The 23,795-nt window shown below is 47.8% G+C and overlaps 1 protein-coding gene across 1 annotated transcript in view; it reads left to right on the top strand.

Annotated features, from left to right (window-relative positions):
• Positions 1-831: 831 nt before the first annotated feature.
• The window catches only part of KSR1 (kinase suppressor of ras 1), a 175,439-nt gene continuing 152,475 nt past the window's right edge, over positions 832-23,795 (top strand). Inside the window, exon 1 of the mRNA XM_006890943.1 lies at positions 832-1,062. Coding sequence (XP_006891005.1) covers positions 832-1,062 — 231 coding nt within the window. The remainder of the gene's footprint in view (positions 1,063-23,795) is intronic.

Consider the following 23,795-nt stretch of genomic DNA (forward strand, 5'->3'; position numbering starts at 1 on the left):
TAGATTAATGCATTATCCCATATACCTGTACTGGACCCTAGGGTTGGGATGAGGAAGGGATAGGATATTATTTTGGTGGGTATCTAGGGTCCAGAAGACCTTTATCCTTCTTAGCTACGCAGCTGTCTTTTTAGTGTGGACAATCAATGGTGAAGTGCTATGCAGACCACCTACAGAGCACTTCCTTTAGACCCCTTCCCACTAGATGGCGGCCCCCTGAATCCACAAAGAAAAATCTAGAATCTCGTTGCCTCTGTTCTCCAGGACTCGGTGGCAGCTAAGGAATTGCCAGACTCGTGCCCTTTCCCCGCCCCATCCAGAGGTCTGGGGAAGCCCCCAGGCTGCAGTTGCTGCAGTGGTGGGGGGACCAGGCGCCCCGGCTCCTTGAGCCCAGGGGAGGAGCCAACATGAAGCTGCAGCTCTCGGGGCGCTAAGGCGAGTTCTCCTGCGCGGCCTGCACCCGGACTGGACCGTGCACGGTGACAGCGGTGCGGGAAGCAGTGTCCACACCCCCACCAACCACAGGCGCTGGCCGGGCAGCAGGTAGGCGGCGCAGACTACAAGTCCCAGCATGCCCCGCCGCCCTAGCCCGGCCCCCACTGCCCCTTAAAGGCTCATGAGCCGCAGCCGTCGGATCGCCGCGGCTTTCGCTTTGCTGCTTCGCTGGGCGGGCGGAGGAGCGCGCTTAGTGCCGGGCTCTGCTCGTGTCTCGGCTTGGGCTGCGCTCTGCCTCGCTCCGCATCCGATCTTTCCAGCTCGAGGATTCCCCTCCGAGGCGCCCGCGCCCCCGGGCCCCCAGCCTCGGCCACTCGGCGGCTCCGATGCCGAGGCATGGATAAAGCGGCACGGCGCGCAGCGGCGATGGGGGAGAAGAAGGAGGGCGGCGGCGGAGGGGACGCGGCGGCCGCCGATGAGGGCGCCGGGGCTGCGGCCAGTCGGGCGCTGCAGCAGTGCGGGCAGCTCCAGAAGCTCATCGACATCTCCATCGGCAGCCTGCGCGGGCTGCGCACCAAGTGCTCCGTGTCCAACGACCTCACCCAGCAGGAGATTCGAACCCTGGAGGTAAGGGTGCCGGGACGCCCGGCACGGGCTGAACCTGCAGGGTCAAGGGAGTCCACAGTCCTGGAACAGCGCCCCGGTACCTCCTTTGCTGCCCTAGTTTACTCTTTCCTAAGTTGCATCCTTGATCCTGGGCTGCCCGGGGACCTTCCTCGGTTCGCTTGTGCAGAAGCACCGGGATCCAGGATGGAGTCCTGCCCAGGGCAGGACGTGTGTGCTGGGGGAAGGCGTGCTGGGGAGGTTATGGGCTTTGGGGAGGGGTGGGCTGCCATAGACCTCCCCGCCCCCTTTCTCCACCCTCACACCATTTCCAGTTTGGGGTCCCCAGGACTCACCCTCCCTTTGAGTCAGATTCTGGACCTTTGTGTGACTTAGCGGAGCGGCCATGGGCCGGCTTGAAGGCTTGGGGGGGGGGGGGGGGGCGTCCCGCTCAACTGTGGGGACAAGTCCCCTGACTCCCTAGACTCGGGCTCGCCCCTCTCCTCCAGGTTCTTGTCTGCCGCTTTTCAAAAAGTGTTTGCTGAAACGGCATTTTTTTTTTTTTCGTTCAGGCATTCGGTGCTTTCCTTTCGTGTTGCCACAGCTTTGCGCTGCTCAAAATGTAATTACTCACTCACGCGCCCTTCCCCTCCCCCACCCATTGGGTTCTGGCTTAGGCAGGATTATGCTGGGGAATGAAGCCTGGGGTGGGAAGATGACACTATTAAAGGGGTTCGGGTGGAGACAGCCCCGACTGCAAAGAAGAAATAAGATAAACGGGGAGGCCCTTCGCTCAAATGAGAGCTATTGGGGAAGTGCAAGTGTTAAAAGGCTTTTTGAACCAGCCAAAAAGGGGTGTTGGGTTCTCAGAGGGCGTCTCTCCTTGCCCACCCTCCCCCACCCCCATACACAATAGCGGGAAACTAGTGCCAATCCCAACTTGCTTTTGTCCAGGGACTTGGAAGCCTTTGACGTTTCAGGGGTCAATTAGTAGCAGCTTCAGTCTTGAGGAAGGGGCTTGTCACCTTGTGTGACTAAACCTGGCCTTCTGCGGGTCTCAGAATGTTTTATTTTTATTAGAAGCTCATTTTCCCATCTTCGCCGTCCCCTTATTGCTAATTGCCTGGGCCAGCTGTCAAAGACCCAGCCAACGATTTGCAAGTAATTATTACAAGGCCAGCCCTCCCCCTTCTCTGCAGACTACAAACCCAGTCAGTCCCTCTTTGGTCCAAATTACCCAGGGTGGAGTGACACTCTCTCCCTCAGTTTTCTTTTCTTAAAAGCCCAGAAGCCAAGGACAGAAAGAAGCCTCGGATCAGTGGTGGCTATTAGAATATTTGATTACAGTTACTGAAACAGGGTTGATCAAGACTTTGCCTGAAAAACTAACCCAACCAAACCCCACACAAGTTCTGCATGCATGCTGCTGATTTTCAAGTGGTGAGAGAAAGGATTTCTTGGACACTGCAGAGTGTGCTTGTCCAGCGAAGTTCCGTTTTCAAGCTGATACAATAGGAGCCTCTGTGGCTTAGTTCCGGGGGAGGGGTCCTCCTGCGGCATGGACTTCTGTGTTGTGGATGAGGAAAGCGTCTCTGTGTTGGCATCTCTCACATTATCCCCTTTCTGGTCCCCAGAGTTTAGATAGGAGAACTGTTTGCTGTTTGCTCTCTGGAAATGCCAGTGTCCTCCAGGTACCCTGACTCCCAAAGGTCCTTGTTCTTTTTGGTGAGGGTGTGGCAATGTGATGGCCCTAAAAGTTGAGCTATTTTTGTCTCAGAGCTTGTTTATCCAGTGGCCTCCCTTCTAAGTTCCTGGGTGTTTATATGGGTGTTCATCTCTGGCATCCAAAGACCATTGTGAGGCCTAATGAGGATTTGCAGTGGAAATGAGAGCTAATATCCAGCTCCAGGTTCTCTCCCCTGTGGTGTAGGTTCACGTTCATTCTGCAGGTTCCCGTCAGGTCAGTTCTGACTCCTGGCAATGCCAGGTGTGTCAGAGTAGAACTGTATTCCAAAGGAATATTCAGTGTCAGGTTTTTCAGAAATAAATCCTAGGGCCTTTCTTTGGAAGTACTTCTGAGTGGATTTGACCCTCTAACCTTTTGATTCTGTCTATTGCTCTGAAAAAATAGAATTTGGGTGGTTTTTTTTTTTAGTTGTTTAAGGAATTTAGACTTTTAGAGTTTATTTCCTGGATTACCAACAAGTTTGGGTGAAATACTCCACCCCAGAGACGTCTGCCACTTGTCTTGTAAAATGAAGAGCTTGGACTGGATCCCTGAGGCCTCTTGCCACTCTAAAATCTGTGATTTATTGAAGGAGAATCAGGTGGGTTGAATCAAATGTTTGTAATCGTCTATCTCTGTTTGAGACTACTCAGAGTTATGAGCTACAGATTTACTAAACTACAGATTTACTAAACTGATAAAATGTGGGTTAAGTTTATTACTAAAAGAAGTTGACACTAGGGGCAACATAAAAAGGTTGAGGCTTTCAAATTAGCTCTGGATTCCGTCGGTGTGACCATGTGCAAATCCCCTGACTTTTGAGCTTCTAGCTTCCCCATCTGGAAAATGGGCATGAGATTTCTTTACCCCTAAACATTTATAGCTTTGCCGCTAGTCTGGAAGTCCATGTTTTACTACTGAAAGGTTCTGCTTGTAGTCTTTCCTGCATAAGGGTCTGATGGGATTCACTGACAGCCGCCATTAGTGGAAAGTACTTCTGTAACTGGCCCTTGTTCCTGGAGGTGGATGACCCAGGCCAGAAAATGATCTTGGGAGCTTGGGCAGAGGTGGACCACCCCTAGTAGGTTAGGCAGAATAATGGCAATGTCTGACATTCTTGTCTTTTATAAGCTCCACTCACACACCCAGCCAGGGCCCCAAGAAACATTGCTTGCAACATTGGATTCCTGGCTTCTTTAAAGAAGGGTTTGATCAGAAGGCTTGCCTTACGCAACCCTGCCAGACTTCTCTCTGAATCTTAGGAATTTCAACTACTCCGGCCCTCCTTGAATAATGAAGGGAAAACAGCATGTGAAAAGTCCTAACAGTGCCTGATCCAGGACAGTTTGCTGGTGCCGGAGAATCCAGGTGATTATAGCAGGCAGGAGACAACAGTGTATCTGCCTGGCCTCTTGTTGATTGTAATCACTTCTCAGTGCGATGGTCAGGCTTGGATTGGAATGAGTGGAGTAGAGTTTAATATAGTATTTGCCAGGTAGTGTGCTGAACCCTTCTTGATCTCCTAAGGTTTCCTAGAGAGCCACTGACCTTTATTAACACAGCTTCCCCCTCCTCCATCATATGAGAAGATTTGCTGTTAAGTCAGTTCTGACTCATTAAAAACCCCACAGGACAAAGTAAAACTGCCCTGTGGAGTTTCCAAGGCTGTGAATCTTAATGGAAACAAACTCCTTCATCTTTGTTCCACAAAGTGAATGGTAGGGATTCTTTCCACAGATGTAATCTATCTGATTCCAATGCATACCATCAGATGAAATCCAGGCGTATAGCCTGTGTTTATGTTTTTTTTTGTAAAAGGTATTTGCAATGAATAAACTGGTTGTACAGAAGAAGAAGAAAAAAAAGAATGGTGGGTTTGAATCACTGACCTTTAACTTAGCAGCCCAACATTTAACCCAATATACCATTGTTAGTGTTGTGTATCATTGAGTTGGAACCGATTCATAGCTGACCTTCTGGAGAGTTTCAGAGGCAGTTAATCGCTATAAGGAGGAGATCGCCCATCCTTTTCCTGTGGAGTGACTGGTGGACTTGAACCACATGCCTTTGGAATTGTAGCACAGCTTCTTGCCAGTAGGCCACCAAAGCTCCCCAAGGAGGAGGAAAGATAAAAGGAAGAAAGATAAAACCTGGAACCAGAATTTGAGTTTGTGAAGAGAAGTTTTGAGACTGATTCTTCCCACAAGAACCCAGTGTTCCGTGTTTCTGTTAGACCCTCCCAGTGACTTGAGAACTCCACTGAGGCAGATGAGAATATTTTCATTTCCCATACTTACTTACATCAGGACACATGGCATGCCTCCCCACTGGCGCTGAGCTCCGTGCCAGTTCATTCTTTCATTCGTTTATCCTCCCTGGGATGACCTGTGCCTGGTGCTGGCAAGATAGGAGTCAGCAAGGCCCACATGGCATTGCCTCATGGGGCGTCAAGTCTTGTGGACGTCGAAACTTTGTCCATTGTAGTCGGCCTACTAGTTCTTTTCTGCCACGTTAAATCTCCCCACTTTGTACTCTTATGTTGTTGCTATGTGCCATCGAGTCACCTGCGACTCAAAGCGACCCTATATATAATAGCTCTCTCTGAACCCTGCCCTGTCCTGAGCCAGTCTCACTGAAGAAAAAAAAAGAAATCCCTCTTGGACTGGAGAACATTGAACTAACTCAGTCCCATAAGCACAAATACTGTGTAAGACCACTATTGTAGAAATAGAAAGGTAGCTAATAACATGCATATGAAGAACCAAGGGGAGGAGGATAGGAGCAGAGGGGTGAGCATGGGCAGGGGAGTAATCATAGGGTCACACAATTTGGTGGGGGTGAGTAAACGAAATGGGAAAATTCCGGTGTGGAAAAACAATGGATATGAACTTTGTAAGTAAACTAGTATAAAATAAAAATTTTATTCAAATAAAAAGAAATAAAAATAATATGTCTATCAAAAAAATATCCCTCCTTAAGTATGCTGACCTAGAAAAAGGGTATCTTGAAGCACTTCTTCTGTAAGGACTTGAAGAGAGAAACTTGTGGGCCCATGGCAGGGCTCATTGGCCACCTCACTGAGATGTCCTGAAGCTCTGCTGAGTGGTCAGAGATGCCTGGCCGTCGCTTGGCTATGGGAGCAGTACCTGAGGCTGGACCTGTCTGTGGGGAGGACCAGGCACATGTAAGTCCTCAGGGCAAGCGTGAGCCTACAGCCACTGGCCAGTCTTTAGTTCTTATGTGCTGACTGAGCTTCTACCCTGCTAGGCTCCCCAGCCCCCACAAGGATTCTGAGGTGGTGTGGGACAAAGCACTAGATGTAGCCTTTTGTATATGGTGTCTGAAAATAGCCTGTGCAATTAAGGTGCTCTTTGTCTTTGTGAAATAGCCAGGCAAGTAGGGGCTCCACAGCCTCACGCCAGCCGCACACACACACCTGCTCACTCACTTCAGGAAGGGAGCCCCACCCCCATCCCGTGCAGTCTGTCATGCATATTCATTGATTGGGTTGATCTTCACTATACATCAAAGCCCCGATCGTGCATATTCACCTGAGATACCAATGACTAGATATTCTGAACCTTGGAACCCTCACTTTTTGGGCCCCCTGGATTGGTGAGAACACCTATGACCAGGAGACAGTGGCATATCACTGGGGATAGTAGAGGCTTGTCCCATGGACTTTCCCAGGCCCTGCCTGACGTATCTCTTCACAAAGTTCATGGCAACTAATACCTACACTCACTGTAAAAAACGGAACCAAATCCACGGTCACTAAGTCAGTTCCATGTCATAGTGACTCCCCATCAAACTTCTGGGATGGTAAAGCTTTATGAGAGGAGACTCTCCCATCTTTCTCCCATGGTATGGCTGCTGGATTTGAACCACCGATAATTCAGTTAACAGCACAGCACATACTACACTATTGGGATTCCATAGATGTAGCTCAACTCAACTCATTGCCGTCAAGCTGACCCTCCAGCGGGTTTTCAGAGGCTGTAAAGCACATAGGATGAGATTGCTGGTCTTGCACTCATGGGGCCTCTGCTGTATTCAAACCAGCAGAGAGGCATCACCATTGGATTAACCTCACAACTCTCTACCAGAGCTGCCTAAGTATAACTGACAGTCTCCATGACTTTTGTGAGCTCTTAGAGAGAATGACTGAACCCACAGGAGTAAGGAGACTCTGCTGCAGGCTGAGTGGCGTCTCAGAGGAAGGCTGCCTAGCCCATATTGAGGAAAGCATCCTCGCTCACGAGGAAGCAGCTCTGAGGGGCTGGTTCACAGAGAAAGGCTGCATGGTTAGTCAATGAAGGACAGCATCCTCCTGGCTTATGGCCTAGACCCAGGGACTAGAGGAAGAAGGGATTGGCTGGTCTGAAGTGCAGGGGGCTATGCATATTCCTGACCCCACAACTGGTTGCTAGTGGCCAGAGATGTTCTGACCTGATGTCAGGTGCTTAGAGTGAGAGAAGAAAGAGGTGACTGCCCTGAAGGAATAGAGTGTGGAGTCTGGATCATTTCCTGGTGGGAACTAGATTCATCCTGATCTTTGCCATACAGAGGATGGGTCTGCAGGGTGATAAAGATGGGTTTGCTCACCTTGCCCCTTAAACAGTGCAGTTAGCTGGTGACAGCTGGAGCCTTGGAGATGAGTGGGGTGCCCTTCTGGTCTTTGGGGCAAATCAAGTCTAATGGGAGAATGGGCCAGTGCACAGTGACTCCAGGTCTATGGCTTGTGTCAAGACTTAGGGGAGGGTGATGCAGTAGGAATCTGAAGGGTTGTTGAGCCCAGACACCTAGTTTTATAGGAAATGTTCTCAGAGTCTTATATTCCTGGCAGAAACTGAGGCTGAAACTGAGCTCCCCTTTTCCCACCCTGGTGCTGCCACCCATGTGGCCTTTCTTTGCTTCCACTCCACCTCCCAGTTCCCAGTTCTAATCTCAGACTGAAGCAACCCCAGCCAACCCCCAGGTTGCGGAGCTGAGCCACTACCCCTTTTTGGTGCCCGCTTTCACACTGGCAGCTTTTTCCTGGTGAAACTTGCCACAGGTGTTTCTTGCCAGCTGCCAAGGGACCTGACATTTCCTGGGAAGTCCTTCTGTAGTGCTTGCCTGCTGAGAGTCAAGATTTGAATCCACCTGAGGAGCCATGGAAGAAAGGCCTGGCAAACTGCTTTGGAAGAACCAGCCTTTGACATGAGTTGGAATTTGACAGCCTCTGATGTGAGCCTTGGAGTTGACTCAACAGCAGTGGGTTTTTTGTTTGTTTTAATATAAGCCTGGGGAGGAGTGAGTAGTACTTGGAGGAGGGTTTACCAGCTCTCCGGCCTGGATTTGATTAATATGAGCTTGAGGAAGCCTGTGGCTTGCTGCCTGGGGACAGTGGTAGGAATACCTCCCTGGGGTCTTTGTAAGTTCCTTCCCCTTCAGATCTGTTTTCTCTCCCCAAATGGTCTGGGTTGGCTCAAAATCCAGAAAAACTGCATTCCACATCACAAATGCTCTGGTCCTTAGAGGGAAGAAGCAAGACTCTAACCCAGGGCGGTGGTGTCTACAATGGGTGGGGCCTTGCAAAACTTGCACCAAGGCGAGTCCCTCAGTCAGTCATTGCCGTTGAGTCAGACTGACCTGTAGCTGACCCTCCCTTGGGTTTCCAGAGGCTGTAAATCGCACAAGAGGAGATTGCCTATCTTTCTCCTGCTGAGTGGCTGGTGGATTTGAACCTCCAGAGAAGTGTGACCTTCTGTCTAGCAGCATGTATCTCTGTGGACAGTGCCACCAGAGCTCCCGTACAGTGGTGCTTCTTAAAACAGACGTCCTTTTAGAATAGGTGATTGGACTCTTTATTCAGATGGAAGTGTGGACGGAGTACTCATACATGGGTGTCTTTGGGCTTGTGCATGTGACCTTTGAGTGGAGAGGGCAGTCATCTGCTCTGTGTGAGCACAGGCATAAACTGCCCCTTTTCGCCCTCACAATGATCCCTCAAGGGAGTTTGTCCCCATTGTACAGAAAGGACATAGTGTATCAGAAGGACTGAGAGACTGTCTAAGCTGAACGTTAGTCCATAGCCCACGTTGCCCAGAAGAACCGTGATGAAGGGCTCTGGGATGGTGGATGCTGAGACCAGGGGGAGGGACTGATAACAAAAAGAATGAGCAAGAGTATTTGATAGCTCGTGTCCAGATGCCTTTCGGCTGGTGGCCGAGTCAGGCTGTGCAGCCTCTGAGCTCAGGTTCAGGGCTACTTCCCTAAAGTCCAGCCTAGCACATCTTCAGACCGTGAGGCAACTGTGTCTCATCCTGAGAAACCAGAAACTTCCTAGAGATCAAACCCTCTGAACCAAATCTGTTGCATTCAAGTTGATTCTGACTCACGGTGACCCTATAAGACTGCAGAACTACCCCCCTGGGGCTTCCAAGGCGGTAATTCCTTTCAGAAGCAGACTGCCACATCTTTTTCCCAAAAAGTAGCCAAGGGGTTCAAACCACTGACCTTTCGGTTAGCAGCAGAGTGTTTAGCCATTGTACCACCAGGTCTCCATGCCTGGAGATTGTTGTTACGTGCCGTAGAGTTGCCTGCAACTCATCGCAACCCTATGTACAACAGCTCAGAAGCCTGCCCTGTCCTGAGCCAGTCTCATTGACTCTGACACACCTACCCCCATCAACCCAGTTACTGTATCAATCCATCTCATCCAAGGTCTTCCTCTCCTGCGCTGTCCCTCCACCCTTCCAAGCATGATGTCCTTCTCCAAGGACTGGTCCCTCCTGGCCACATGCCCAAAGTATATGAGATGGAGCTTCAAAGCCCTAGCCTCTAAGGAGAAACTTCGTTTCACCCACTCTAGGACAGAATTACTTGTTTTTTTGATGGTCCGTGGTATGTTCAAGACTCTTTTCCAGCATCACCACTCAAAGGCATCGGTTCTTCTGTCCCCCTTGGTCATTGTCCAGCTCTCTGATGCATAGCAAGTAATTGCGAAGACCATGGCCTGGATCAGGTAGGTGCACCTTAGTCTCTAGATGGACATCATTGATCCTCAGTATTCTGAAGAGCTCCCTAATAGCGGATTTTCCCAGTGCAGTTCGTCATTTGGTTTCCTGATTGCTAGTGCCAAGAGCGTTGATTGTGGAGTGGACTTACTCATCATTATTTTTATGGTTAGCTGCCCTACTCTTTCTGAATTATATTTTTTTTTATTCCCTTGATAAAGAATATATTCTTTAACTTTTTACTTCTAATGAAAATTTGCAATGATATGTATTTACAATTCCACAAGGAGGATACAAATAAGCAAAACATCAGAAGTAATGTTACCTCACAGAGTTAATTCCTACTGATTTAGCTGTGTATCCTCCCAGCATTTGCATCTAGTGAACATACAGGGGTTTGTGGAGCAGACTGTGTGTGTTGCTCTATAAATACCTCCTTTCTGCGTCAGCACGTATGCATACACATCAGCTGCATTGTACATTCATACCATAAACTCATGTAACTAGTCCTCAACTGTTGGCCGATGTGGATCATTCCAGCCCTTCTCCCTATAAAGCGTACTCTCTCCTTAGAAGTGCAGTTTGTTCGGGCAAATTTTCAGAGACCTTTAACATCTGTCCTGTTCATGAAAATATCTAGGCCATAATACTCCTTTCTCCTTCCCACTCAGGAATGCAAGGCCTTATAAAATGGTACTCTTTCAGTTTATCACTTTGCTAGTTCTATGTTTACTCTGAGGTTTAGGAATGTAAACAGGAGATAGGATTCGGCCCCATGGCTTAGGTTCTGGGTTATGCGTCATGGACTGTGGGTTCTAGTTTCAGGGTTGCCTGCAGCAAAATGAGACCCCTCTGTACCTTTCCTTGCTCCAAGACAGCAGAGGGAGGGCTAACATTTCAGAACTCTTATGTCGAGGGACTGATCACCTATAAGGCTCATGAAAGACATTTTACTTAACTATGGTCTCTATTTCATCACCAGTCGGAGAGCTGTTTGGGGCGTCTGGCTTTGGGCTTGGTATAGCAGAGTCTAGGATTCCAAAGGTCAGGGCTCCAAAGGATCTTGGGACTTCCATCTAGTCTTGTAGGTGAGGAAACTGAAGGGCAGAAAGGGTAGTGACTCATCAAGCACATCTCCTAGAGAGAACTCACAAAGGCTGGAGAGGAGACAGTGGTTAATGAAAGAGCCCCGAGCTGGGCATCAGACCTGATGCCCACAAGCCGAACGAGACTTGACACCACCTTGACCCTGGTCATTGACCGACAGTGAGCGAGCCTACCAATCCCAGCCTTCCATAATGGTGGGACCCTTGTCTTCAGGGAATTTCTTACCTGAGGGAGCAAAATAGGTTTGTTTCCCCAGCCTCATGCCAGTGCCTGAGGGGCTTCTGGACTAGAGAGACTCTTGGAGAACAGTCTACTGTGCTTTGTGAATAATCCATCTTTTACGATTTATTTCTATCTGCATGTGTGAGGGAGCTTGGTAGCTTAGTGGTAAGAAGTTTCACTGCCAAACCCAAGACACATGGTTCAAATCCTCCAGTTGCTCTGTGTTAAAAAAGGAAATCTCCTTCCATGCAATTTGTTATTGTTTTTAGGTGCCATTGATTCGAGTATGATTCATAGTGACCCTATGAACAAAAGATCTGGACCCTGTTCTATCCTGTGCCATCCTCACACTTCCTAACACACAAGAGCCTATTGTAGCAGTCACCTTGTCAGTCCACCTAATTGAAGGCCTTCCTCTTCTTCGCCAACCTTCCAACCTTCCTGGCATCATGTCTTTCTCCAAGGAATAGCCCCTCTTAGCAACATGCCGAAAGCATGTGAGGCGAAGCCTTGTCATTTTTGCCTCCAAAGAGCACGCTGGCTGCACTCTATCCAAGACATATCTATTTGTTCTTTGGCCGTCTGTGAGATGTTCTGTGCTTTTCTTTAACACCACAGCTCAAAGGCATCAATCCTTCTTCTTCCGTCATCATTATGCATTGTCCAGCTTTTAGATGCATAGCAAATGATCGGAAAGTCTATGGCCTGAATCAGATGCAGCTTATTCCTCAAACTGACATCATTACTCCTCAGTAATTTGGACAAGCCCCTCACTGCAGATTTTCCCACTGTAGTGCATCTCCTTATTTCCTGACTGCTAGTACCAAGAGTGTTAATTGTGGATCCAAGCAAGATGAAGCTGTTGACAGTTTCAGTCTCCTCTCCATCCATCATGATGTTTCCTGTCAGTCCAGTGGTAAGAATCTTTGTTTTCTTGACATTGAGATCTAATCCATACTGAAGGCTGCATTCTTTGGTCTTCCGCAGCAAGTGCTTCAAGATTTACGGCCTCTGAAATCCCACTGGAGGAGGGTCAGCTATGAGTTGATTCTGACTCGATGGTACATAACTACTACATGTTCGTTTGCATTTTGAGCATATATCCAATAAAACATATACCAATTTAATAATTTCTACTTGTGCAATTCAGTGATACCACTTCCATTCTTTTGAGATGTGTAACCATTTTATCATCTTCTGGGCTGTTCCTCCCTCATTAATAAACCCCACGGCCCCCTAAGATTCCTATATAAGCCTTCCAGTTGCTGTTATCAGTTTGATCCCATATTGATAGATCTTAAAAGAGTGTATTGCTCAAGTAGACATTATTTATGAGTTATTTTTAAGAAGACTTCAGGGGATATTTTTGGTTTTAGATTTAAAGATTATCTCTGGCTGATAGTTTTAGGCATTTATTCAGCCTCCATGGCTCCAGAAAGTCTGAATGCCTTGAGAATCTGAAATTACATTCTACACTTCCCCCCTTTTGGTTACAGGCCTACAGAATCTTTGCTCAGAGCATTCAGTATTGAATGCATTCAGTATTGTCACCATCCACTTCTGTTTTCATGGAAAAGGAGGCAGTTGGCTATACATTCCATTTCCTCCTCGTATTCCTGGCTCCTTTTGAAAATCAGTCTGCCTAGTTAGCTGGCTTAGCCTCAATGGACTATTTTGAGTCTTTGGCCCCAACTTGGGACTTCCAAGGGCATGGGGCCCAGTGTTTGTCTTAAAAATCCATACAGTTCTTTCATTCTATGCATTATATTTCATTGGAGTTAATATAAAAATCATGCTATGAATTGTCTGTAGTAGTTTCTCGGATTAACTTATTCCACCTTGTGTTCAGTTTGGCTTTCCCCCCAGTCCTAGACCCTAGGTGGAGATGGAGGTAAGCTCTGGAGACAGTTGTTAGCATTGCAAATATTTTGTCATTTATTCCCAGGCACCACTGTTTCTCATCTAACATTCAAAAAGTCTCAAGGCAAACTGCCGGTGTTTTAAAAATCTATATCTGTGTATGTATTTTTCTGTCTTCCTAGCTTTGGTGGGTGGCTTTGTGTTTTAACCGGGCAACCTGCCTTTCAAAATAGTGGAGCTGTAGTCATCCTGTTTACTTGCTGTTTTTCCTCCCCTCTTCCATTTTTCCACCCTCAGAATAATTGCAAGAATGAATTAGACTTGTATTTAGAATTGAGGAGGGAAAAAAAAAACACATAATGCTGTATGTGAACAGACAGGCAGGCTATAATCAGGAAAAGTAACTTCTCATGCAACATGAAGTGTGGGCTTACACTAGCAATATCTTGGCAGCGTATTTATCCTGAAGTTTTGCTTTCTGCAAATTGGATGAAAGATTTTGCTGAAAGAGTGATGGGGCTTTCTCGCGGCTTGACAATCGGAGGGAGGTGTTGAGTCCTGACTTAATTTGGGTTTAGTTTTGATCTGGATGAACAAGACTGGTTTCACTCATGGTGCCCACAGAGTTTTATTGATCAGAAGAAAAAGCTACAGGTGAAATATGACCTGAGCGTTGTTACTCTCTAGGCCTCCAGCCTGGTAGCTTTGAAGCGACTTAATGCAGCCTTTCCCATGCTGTATTTGGCAAGGTACCCCCGTGAAAGAGGGCTGCAGGTTGCTCAGAAGTTACCAATCAGCATCTCCCTCCTGAGGATGAAGACCAGTGTTTTAAAGGATCTGAGAAGTCAGAGTTCCCAAATTTATTTGTCCAGGGGGACCTTTTTCCCCACTGAACTTAATTGGAGTAACATCGCCTTAAGTCATAAGCAGAGCAAGAGGTAAGACTTGGTAAGCTTAGCTTCATGGGTTTTCGTTTTTTGTTTTTATTTCTGTGGAACAGAGATCCCTTTTGATGTCCTAGTCAAAAATCAGGCCAGTTGAGAAGGAGGCTGGTGTCCCATGGACCTTCCCTGCTGTGAGAGGTTGCCTTTTTTTCAGGAAGTGCTTTACAAAGGGCGGCCCAGTGAATGGTGAGCCCAGTGCTCGTGCTCACAGGCTGGCTTGCCTTCATCCTTCCCGCTAGGCTGTGCAGTGTTCATTTATCTAGGAGGTGAATGTACGCAGAGGGGCCTCTGCTTGTCTCTGTGGCCTCACTCCCTGTCCGGTGCCTCCAGCCTTGGGTACAAGGGACCATACTTCCCTTAGCCTGGTGCCAGGGACATACTTCACCCAAGATCTCCTAGGAACTTTCTGTCCACTGATGGGCAGAGAACAGTCCAAGAGAAGTACAGCTGGCTTGTGGGTGTGTTTGAGCCTAGGGCTGCCGAGGGGAGGGGAAGGGCTGTGCTGCAGACATGGAATGCTTTTTAAAACAAAAAAGGAAATGCTGGCTCAGAATGGAGAGGAAAGGAAGCAGCTTCCTGTTTCTGGTGGTGGCTTTCTGAGAGGAGACTCTCTCTGTGGCTGTCCGAAAAGCAATCAGCTTAGGGAGCTGTGCCTGGCCAGGCCCTCTGGCGGGCTGGGCTTCTCCAAGCTCGCCGGGCCAGCTGTGGTTCCCACACCGCTGCCTGAGGTTGCAGAAAGAGCACCGGCCCCACCTCCTTTCATTTTCCCCAGATAAGTGAGTCAAATGGACATGTGGTTTCCAAAATGACTATCTCTACATGTTACAAAATGAATGTGTCATAAGAGCTGACATTTACTGAGCTCTTTCTTACTGGCAGGCCTGCTTTTCAGGAGCTTTCATGTGGCATTTGCACCTTCTAATCACTTTGTGAGGAAGGTCCTATTGTTATCTCCCATTTTACAGGTGACAAAACTGAGGTGCAGAGAAGTTAAGTGACCTATCTGCAGCTGTAGTCCTGGAGAGGTTGAGCTGTGATGAGAACCTGCACACTGTTAATTAACTGCCTTTGCCCTACTGATCTGTAATTGCAAACCCCTCTCCCCACCACTTGGAAAGTCTGTCGGCCTTAGGGACTTTTTGAAGACTCTGATGACCTCTGAGCACAGAGGAGCAGCCCTAAGCCCTGGTGATTCTTAGGTGGAATGTCTGGGTCAGAGTTTACTTTTTGAAAAATAGGTTATCAAGGTAGTGTTCAAACATTTGCAAAAGTAGAACAATTATCCAACTCTAGCAATAGAGCTTAGGCCAGTCTTGGGTCATTTACATTGCGAGTCAGCTTGGCTTTGAGAGTGATGATGTCATGGCAGGTCGTGTCAAGGAAGCGGAATGACCCAGAGATGGGCCCTGCGAGGCCTTCCAGTCCAGTGGCCTGCCTCTGTGCAGAGCTGTGCAGAGGGCAGCTCTTACCTTGCAGGGAATATCATTGTCTAATCTGAGCCTGTGGCTGCACCTGAAACCTCTTCTCAGATGGTGCATTAAGGATTGGGATCATCTTCCTTATGGGAAGTTGAGGGGAGAGTCTTTAATAAGGCACTGAGCTACCAGTAGTCATAATATTGTTACTAGGTGCTGTCGTCGATTCTGACATCTAGCGACCCTTTGTGTAACAGATAGAAACCCTGCCTCCTCCTGTGCCTTCTTCAGAACCGTGTTGAGCTTGGCCCCATTGTTCCAGCTCCTTTGTCAGTCCTTCCCACCAAGGATCTTTCCACTTCTTTGCTGCTTCTGTGCTTTACCAAGTATGACATCTTTGTCCCAGGACTGGCCCCTCCTAATAGCATGTGAGACAAGATTTTGCCTTTCTGTCTTCTGGAGAACATTCTGGCTGTACTTCCTCCATCTCCCAATACAGCATGCTCTCATTTCAAGTGCTCTCCAGGGCTCTCGCAGCTTCTCTTCCAGTGGTCCACTGCTTTATCCACTGCCTGTCTGGAGGCGAGTGTGTTTCAACCAACGTGTATTTCAAGCACCTTGGTGTGTTGGGACCCAAGGGGCAAAACAACTGAATTCAGGCAATGCATTGAGGATCTGTGCTCCAGCTTCAGGCTCCCTTGAAGTAGCTCAACATCGGCTCAGGGACCTCCCTGTCCTCTGTGTTCTTGTCTCATGGTTCCTCGTCCTCCTTCTTAAAGCCAGATCTGACTGACCACTCTCTGATTTCTTTTCTCTGTGGTCCCTTGGCCTTCTCAGAGGTGGTGGTGGTTCTTAGGTTCACTTGAGTCAGAACCAACTCATTCATAGCTAATCCTTGGGTTTTCAGAGGCAGCAAATTCTGTCTTTCTTTTGTGGAGCAGCTGGTGGATTTAAACCATGCACCCTGTGATTGGTAGCATAACTCCTTACCACTAAGCCACCAGTCATCTTCCTCTGTTTGCTTGCTTTCTGCTGTATTCTCTTGTAAGTGTTCCTCAGGAGCTATGTCAACATTTACTAGTTGTTTCAGGTCTCCACGCCTGGCCTCACAGACACAATCACAATGTTATGGGAAAGGGCGGAGTACCATCATCCTGAATACTTCAGTGTATGTGAACTTTGGGATAAGAATAACACACATTTCAAATCCTAACTCTGTTCCTGGTTAGCTGTGTAATTTTGGGCAAGTTCCTTAGCTCTCTGAATCTCAGTTTTCTTGTTAGATGTGCCCAGTTATTTGTTGTGAAGCCATTTCCAATTTCTAGCAATTCCATGCATGTCAAGAGTAGAACAGTGCTCCACAGGGTTTCCAATGGCTGGGTCTTTTTTTGTTTTTTTTGGAAGGACATCACCGCGGCTTTGTCCCGAGGCACCTCTGGGTAGACATGAACCTCTAGCCTCTCAGTCAGCAGTTGCGTTTGTTAGAAGGGATAAAAATGGATTTATTTTGGGCTATTGTGAAGAGTTACTGAGACAGGGAAGAGTATGCCAGACAGTGCCTGGTACTTAGAAGGAATCTCTAAGGCTTTTTTAAAGCCCTTCTTACATGTGTTTGCGTTATCTCCTGTCCAGTTGGTTTAATTGGTGCATGCTAGTCCATCCAGTAGATATGATGGGATTTACAAAAGCATTTCCCCTGGTGTTGGACATTTCGGTTGTTTCCAGATTTCTGCTGACATAAATAACAGGACTGGAATCATCTTTGTACGGGCGCCTTTTTATTTTTGTTCTTATTTTGAATTCATTTCCTTGGTATAGTTCCCAGCAGTGGAATTACCGGGTCAAAGAGCATGGGCATTTTTCTGACAGGACTTGCTAAGCTGTTCTCCATTTTATGCTTTTTGGTTGGTGGCATCTTAGAATTTGCATGCCTGAGTGAACTGTCTAATCTTTTCCTCGAAACCCTTGTGGCCTTTGTGTTCCTCCTCCTTTCCCTTCTTTTTTTACCTTGTTAAATTATTCCTCATCTTGAATTTGCAATTTATCTTTGCCCTGGATGGTGCAAACAGTTAAGTCTCAGGTACTAACCTAGAAGTTGTTAGTTCAAATCCATCCAGTAGTGCCACGGAGGAAAGGCCTGGCCATCTGTCCATAAAGATTGTTGTTACGTACTGTTGAGTCTGAACTGACCTTTAGTTGACCTTCCAGCGGGTTTTCAGAGGCAATTTAATCAAACGGGTGAAGATTGCCCATCATTCTCCTGCTGAGCACCTGGGCAGATTTGAACCCTGTGCCTTTTGATGGCAGTACAGCTTCTTATCATGAGGCCACCAGTCTCTATGGAGCTGGGGTTGTTGTGAGCCATGATATACTGGACAGCAGTGGGTTGCCCATTCATCTGTTGACTTGATTCAGTGTCTTCTGTGCGCAGGGTACGTGAGTTAACACAGTGAACAAGATGACCTCATTGGTGGAAGGAGAAAAGTAATAAATCAGGCAATGTTGTTACGTACTGTTGAGTGACTCATAGCTGACCCTCCAGCAAGTTTTCAGAGACCATAAACAGCACTGGAGGAGATTGTCCATCTTTCTCCTAGAGAGCAGCTCTTGGGATCGAACTTGTGTGCCTTTGGGTTGACAGTGCAGCTCCTTACCATTAGGCCCCTAGAGTTCCCCAAACCAGACAATAAAGAAAAAAAAAATCTCTGAGAATATGAAACTTCAAAACTAGATTAAGGAGAAAAGGATGCTACTGTAGTGGTTAGGAAAGCCACCTTCTCAGCAAAGGTGATTTTCAAGATGAGTCTGGAAAGATGAGAAAAAGGTAGCAGCTCCCTGGAAACCAGGGTGCACAATGTTCCAGGAAAAGATGCTGGCCTGTGTAAGAGTCCTGAGACAGAAATGAGCTTGGGGAGTTCAGGGACCAGGAAGGAGGCTGATGAGCCTGGAACATGATGAAAAGGGGGCTGGTAGTAGCCTGAAGATCACGGGGGTCCATAAGACTGGGAGCTGTTTTCTAACCTTGGACCAGGGTCTAAGACTGGTGATTCGACCTGCTCAGAGGTACCTCAGAAGAAAGGCCTGGTGACCTGTGACTTGAAAACACTTCGGAGCACAGCTCCGTCCTCTCATCTCTTACACAGATGAGGTTGCCATGATTTGGAAGCGACTCATCAGCACTGGTAAACTGGTGAGGAACGGATGCGTTACCTCAACAAGAAATTGTTGTGCTGGGCTGTTAGAATGAATCAGAGGTGTGTCGGGCTCCAGAAAGCCGGCTTTGCGGAGGAGTTTGTAGATGAGTAAACCAATAGAAGGTGCTGGAGAGGTGTGAACGCCGGCCCGTCACGCAGCACAGCTGACTCATCTCTGCATCCTGAGGTATGCAGGCCTTGGGAGGTGTTCTTGGTTTGAACAGAGCTGTGATGTGTGCTGCTGGCCTTTACCTTGTTCCTTGCATCTCCCCTTCGATGTAGGTAAGGCCTGGTCGTGCCTGCCAGGAACCGAGGTTGTTAGCCCAGAAGAGGGGGCCTGCAAGGCACCCATTGTGGGGAACAAGCTGAAAAGTAGACATGGGACACCCCCAGATTACTGAGCTGGAGGCTTTTCACTGTTTTCATCCTGGAGGGTTGGACAAAGAGAGGGAGTATGAAATCTGAGCAAACCCTTCAAGATACTGAAATTTGGGTTAACCTAGAATGTACCCAGGTAGTAATTCATTGAGTGGTGTAAATGATTAACTGCTTGGTTAGTTTCTGAAAGGTTGACCTGGAGATGCTTTGGAATAGGACCCTGGCATCTACTTCCCAAAGGTTCTACTCATTGGAAACCATGTGTAGTGCAGTTCTACTCTTGACACCATGAGGTTGATGGGGGTTGGCATCTGCTTGTTGGCAACTGGTTTGGTTTGGTCACTGAGCTGTGGCCTCATGGAAGTTCCAGGAAGGAGAATAATTGGAGGATGTTGGCTGCCATTGTTTGGTGGAGGCCAGCTCACTCCAGGTAGAGGGTGAATGCTCTGAAGGCATCGAGTTGGGGGCTACCTTTAATCAGTGGACCAACTTCTTGGCCTCCTCGTTTATGATCTGTTTGCCAAAAGGAAAGAGAAAACCAGAGTGCAGGAATCCCAGTGGGGATCGTAAGGATCAATGCCCTGCTTTCTTCTCTCTCAGCTATGTCTAACCCAACTTAGACCTGTCCAACTTTACTGTATCAGGCTTTTTACAAGAGTTTTCTTCTGTAACAATAACTTGATCAGCTGACTTTGCAGATGAGGAAATAGGGTTTGTGGTCAGGGAACTCGCCCAACGTCACACAATTGGTGGAGCTGGGGTTCTAATCTAGGGCTGTCTAAATTCACATTTATTTCACTACACCCATATGAAATCTACTTGATTGTGTCTTCTCCAAGGGCAGAGAGAGGTCAGAAAAGTTGTGGTAATGCTCAGCATTTTGGAAGAAACAGTGCAGGCTGGAAAGAGCCCTGGTGTCAGTACATTAAGCACTGGAGTGACTGGTGGCTTAAGTCCACTCCAAGATGTGAATATGGTCTCCTCCTGCCAAGATTTACAGCCTTGGAAACCTGATGGGCTGCCGTGGCAAAATGTCCTCAAAGGCAGTGAGTTTTTGCTAATGCTGAGTAGGAAAAGGGTTTGACGAGCTATCTTTGTCTACACCATGTGCATGAAATGACTCCAGAGGTTAACAAGATGAAATCACAGAGTGTTGGACTCTGGATTGCCAACCTAAAGGGAGGTGGCTTGACTCTACCAGCTGCTTTTCAGTGGCAAAAAATGGCCAGTCTCCTCTCCTCCCATTTAAAATACAGCCCTCAAAAGCCTGCTGGAGGGTCAGTTATGAGTTGTTTCTGACTTGATGACAGAGAGTTGTGTTTCTGTTGGAGTTTTTGTGATAAGGGCACTCTGGTGGTGGCTCTTGCCCTTAGGGAGTTGCACTCCCAACCCAAAGCTGGCACCTCTGTGGCAGTTGGAATCCACCAGTGGCTCTGTGGAAGAAACGTGAGTCACCTCCTTCCTCAAGATTTACAGCCTCAGAAACCCAGTGGTGGCTCAAGCTAGGAGTTGGCTTTGATGTGATGATAGTGAGCTACTTGTTTAAAGAAAGTTAAGAAGCAGACAACTCCTTGTTGAGAAGGAAGATGGGTAGTTCAGACAAGTAAGTGCTTGAATTACCAAAAAGTTGGCAGATGGAACCACCTAGACGCTCCTCGGAAGAAAGGCCTGGCGATCTGCTTACAGAAAGGTCACAGTCTTGGAAACCTTACGGAGTGCAGTTCTACTGTGTACGTGAGGGGTCACGATGAGTCAAAAATGACTCCATGGTGGCGGGTGGGTGGTTGTGGTGGAGGGAGTTGGCACTCGGAGCAGAGGCCCTTATCTGACCTCAGTGAGCTGCAGCAGCTTCGGCTCAAAGAGCTTTGTCTCTGGCTTGTTCTAGGCACAGCACTTGGGCCTGATGATGATGATGATGGTTTGGAAGCGCTGCTGTATTTTAAACATTGATGGCAAGTGTTAGGAGAAAGAAGTTGACAGGTCCCTGGGGAGATTCGTGTGTGTGTGTGTGTGTGTGTGTGTGTGTGTGTGTGTGTGTGTGTGTGTTGACTCACCCTGGCCGATGAGATGGGCGGAACAGAGGAAACAGCGAGGAAGAATCCATCAGCGAATGGAAACTTACCTTTTTTAGGGGACAGGAAACTTTTTCCGTGTGGTTGGATTGGTGGTTTATGAGGAGAGGTGAGCGTATGAGATACAGCGCTGGGCCAGTCTTGCAACTGTGTCTTTAACAATTTTGAAAGTTTTAGGAAGTAGTTAAAAAGAGAGAGAAAGAGAGAAGAAAAGAAACCAAAGCCAGAGAACCGTTGATTTGCAATACCTGTGTGCAGACAGCCCTGCGGCCACAGCGCACCATGTGACTAATGGTAACTCCTTCACGCGCCCCACTGCCCCCCGCCCTCTCCCATCCCAGTTAGCTGCAGAGGGCTTTGCCTCTTTTCAGAGAGACTTAGGTGGCCTTAGATGACCAGCTCTGTCTCGGCATCTAGCAGCTTAAACTCAACTTCCTCTCTGGCTCTGTTTGGTTTCAGTAGTTTCCTGGTCTGACAGGATTTGTTTTCTTAACACCCAGCTTATCAGAGCCCCAATCCCACTTGTCACAGCAGGCTTGCCCCTGTCACCTTGTGGCTGCCACGCTAGGCCACACTGATGTTCTGAAAGTAAGACTAGCCATGCCTCTGAGGAAGGGGAGCAATAGCTGGCTCTTTGGGGTTCTCTGCCAGGGCTTGCTGCCCCGCCACCTTTTGAGCATAGCATGGGTACTTCGCCTCTTCCTGGGCCGTGGCTGGTGGCTTCTCCTGTCTTTGATCGGAACGCTTGGAAGCCAAGAACACCTGGTAATGGTTGAGAGCACAGGTTCTGGTGCCCCTTCCTGGTTAGCTGTGTGTCTTTGGGCATGTTGCCTGACCTGTCTGAGCAACAATTTCCTCAACTGTAAAATGGGATTACAGTTGAGTTATTGCTCATAATACGTGAGATGAGTGTGTCAAGGTCAATGCCTGTATTATACTGCTGTTTACTTATTCAATCTATTTAGCTACTACCCTTGTGGAAGGAGCTCTCGTAGTCTAGGGGATAAGAAGTTGTGTTGCCGACCCGAAGGCATGCAGTTCGAATCTGCCAACTGTGTTGCAGGAGAAAGTTGGACATTCTCCTCCTGTGTGATTTATAGTCTCTGAAAACCTATTAGAGAGTCACCTATGAGTTGGTTGCAGCTTGATGGCACATAATAACCCCCACTGTGGACTAGGTGAAGTTTCTGAGTGGTATGGTTAACATGATGGCTATTAACCCAAAGGTTGGGGGTTCAAGTCTATCCAGAAGTACTTTGGAAGAATGAATGACCTGGCATCCTGCTCTGACTCAGTCATTGGAAGTGCTGTGGAGCACGGTTCTACTCTGGTATATGGAGGACCGCCTGGAGTGGGAATCAACTCAGTGGCAGCTGGCTTTATGGGTTGAGTACCACTCTGAGTTCTGAGGAAAGAACAGTAAACAAAACAGACAAAAATTCCAGACGGTACAAAGCTCGTATCTATCTGTTAAATGGTCGAAGTGCAATGGAAAACTTGAGAGCAGAGAAGAATCTGGGGTGAAGGTGTGTCTAATTTTAAAAGAAGAGGCAGGAAGCTCTGCAGAGAAGGTAATATTTTGAGTGAAGACCTCAGAAAGGTGAAGTTGGACGCCCTGTGGAAGTGTCTGGTAAAGAGCTCAGGAACAAGCGCAGCGGCCTGAGGGGAACCCCTGAGGTTGTTGGAAAAGCCCCTCAGGGGGTCAGCATGGTTGCAGCCAGGACCGGGTGCTCTGGGCTCAACATTTAAGGACGCTCTGCCTTTCATGGCTCTTGGCACATTTCATTCTAACACTTTACTTTGTCTTCCCACACAGACCTTTAAAACTTTCTGTTCACCCCCTTAATATCTTGATTTCTGCCCTTTGCTTTGGCTTCTCGGCACTCTAGTGCAATCTTCAGAGTCTCTTTTGACATCCATCTTGGTCTTTTCTTCCTCCTCTGTCTTTGTAATGACCTTTGCAGTCTTCCTGGATGATATGCTTGATATCCTCCCACAGCTCATCTGGTCTTTGCTCATTAATATTCAAGGCCTTAAACGTGTGCTCCTCACACAGTTTACCTCAATCTGTGGAATCCAAAAGAACGTTTGTAAGCGGGCTCATAGCTTATTAAAAAGTGGGGCTTGGGGTTTGGTACACTGGTAGTGGGATGGTAGAATCCACCCCTTCCCCATGGCAGGCATGTTTTTTCCTTTCTCATCCAAGCAGCTAATGCAGTCACCACTGGTCTATCAGGGAGGCTTCATGTGGCAATGATGCTGAACAGGTATTAGCAGTGCTTTAGGACTAAGACTAGAAGGAAATGTCTAACCATCTTCATCCAAAAATTAGCCATCGACAACCTTATGGAACATAAAGATCTGATCTGTAACAGGTCCTGGGAATGGTGTAAAGAGCAGACCCCATTTTGTTCCATTGGGCATGGAGCTGCCCGACTCAGGGGCCAATCTAGTCAGCAGCAGTGACAGCAAGATTAACCTACAGCCAGCAGTCCTGTTGTTGATACCTTTAGAGGTTACGGAAAGGCAGCGAGCCTTCTTTCTGACCACATGTGTGCATGTAGAGCCCTGATCCACTAAGTGTGTGAATTTCATTCACTTCCCAGATGTTTTTTAAGCACCCTCCTGCCCCATCCCATGTGCTGGGTCCCTGTCCCCTCCTGCCACTACTATCCTCATCTCCATGATGAAGACAGTAGATCCCTGAAAACTTGCCATTCTTCTCTGGGGTTTATGTTCTGACAATAATTCAGTAGAAAAGAGAAGCCAGATTCAATCAGGCTGATTTGAGTTATCTCCAGTACAGAGAACAGTCGACACCAAGCGGATGTCCAGCTG

Source organism: Elephantulus edwardii, unplaced genomic scaffold (assembly GCF_000299155.1).
Source record: "Elephantulus edwardii isolate Elephantulus edwardi_28Jun2011 unplaced genomic scaffold, EleEdw1.0 scaffold00094, whole genome shotgun sequence".
NCBI classification, from domain to species: Eukaryota; Metazoa; Chordata; class Mammalia; order Macroscelidea; family Macroscelididae; genus Elephantulus; species Elephantulus edwardii.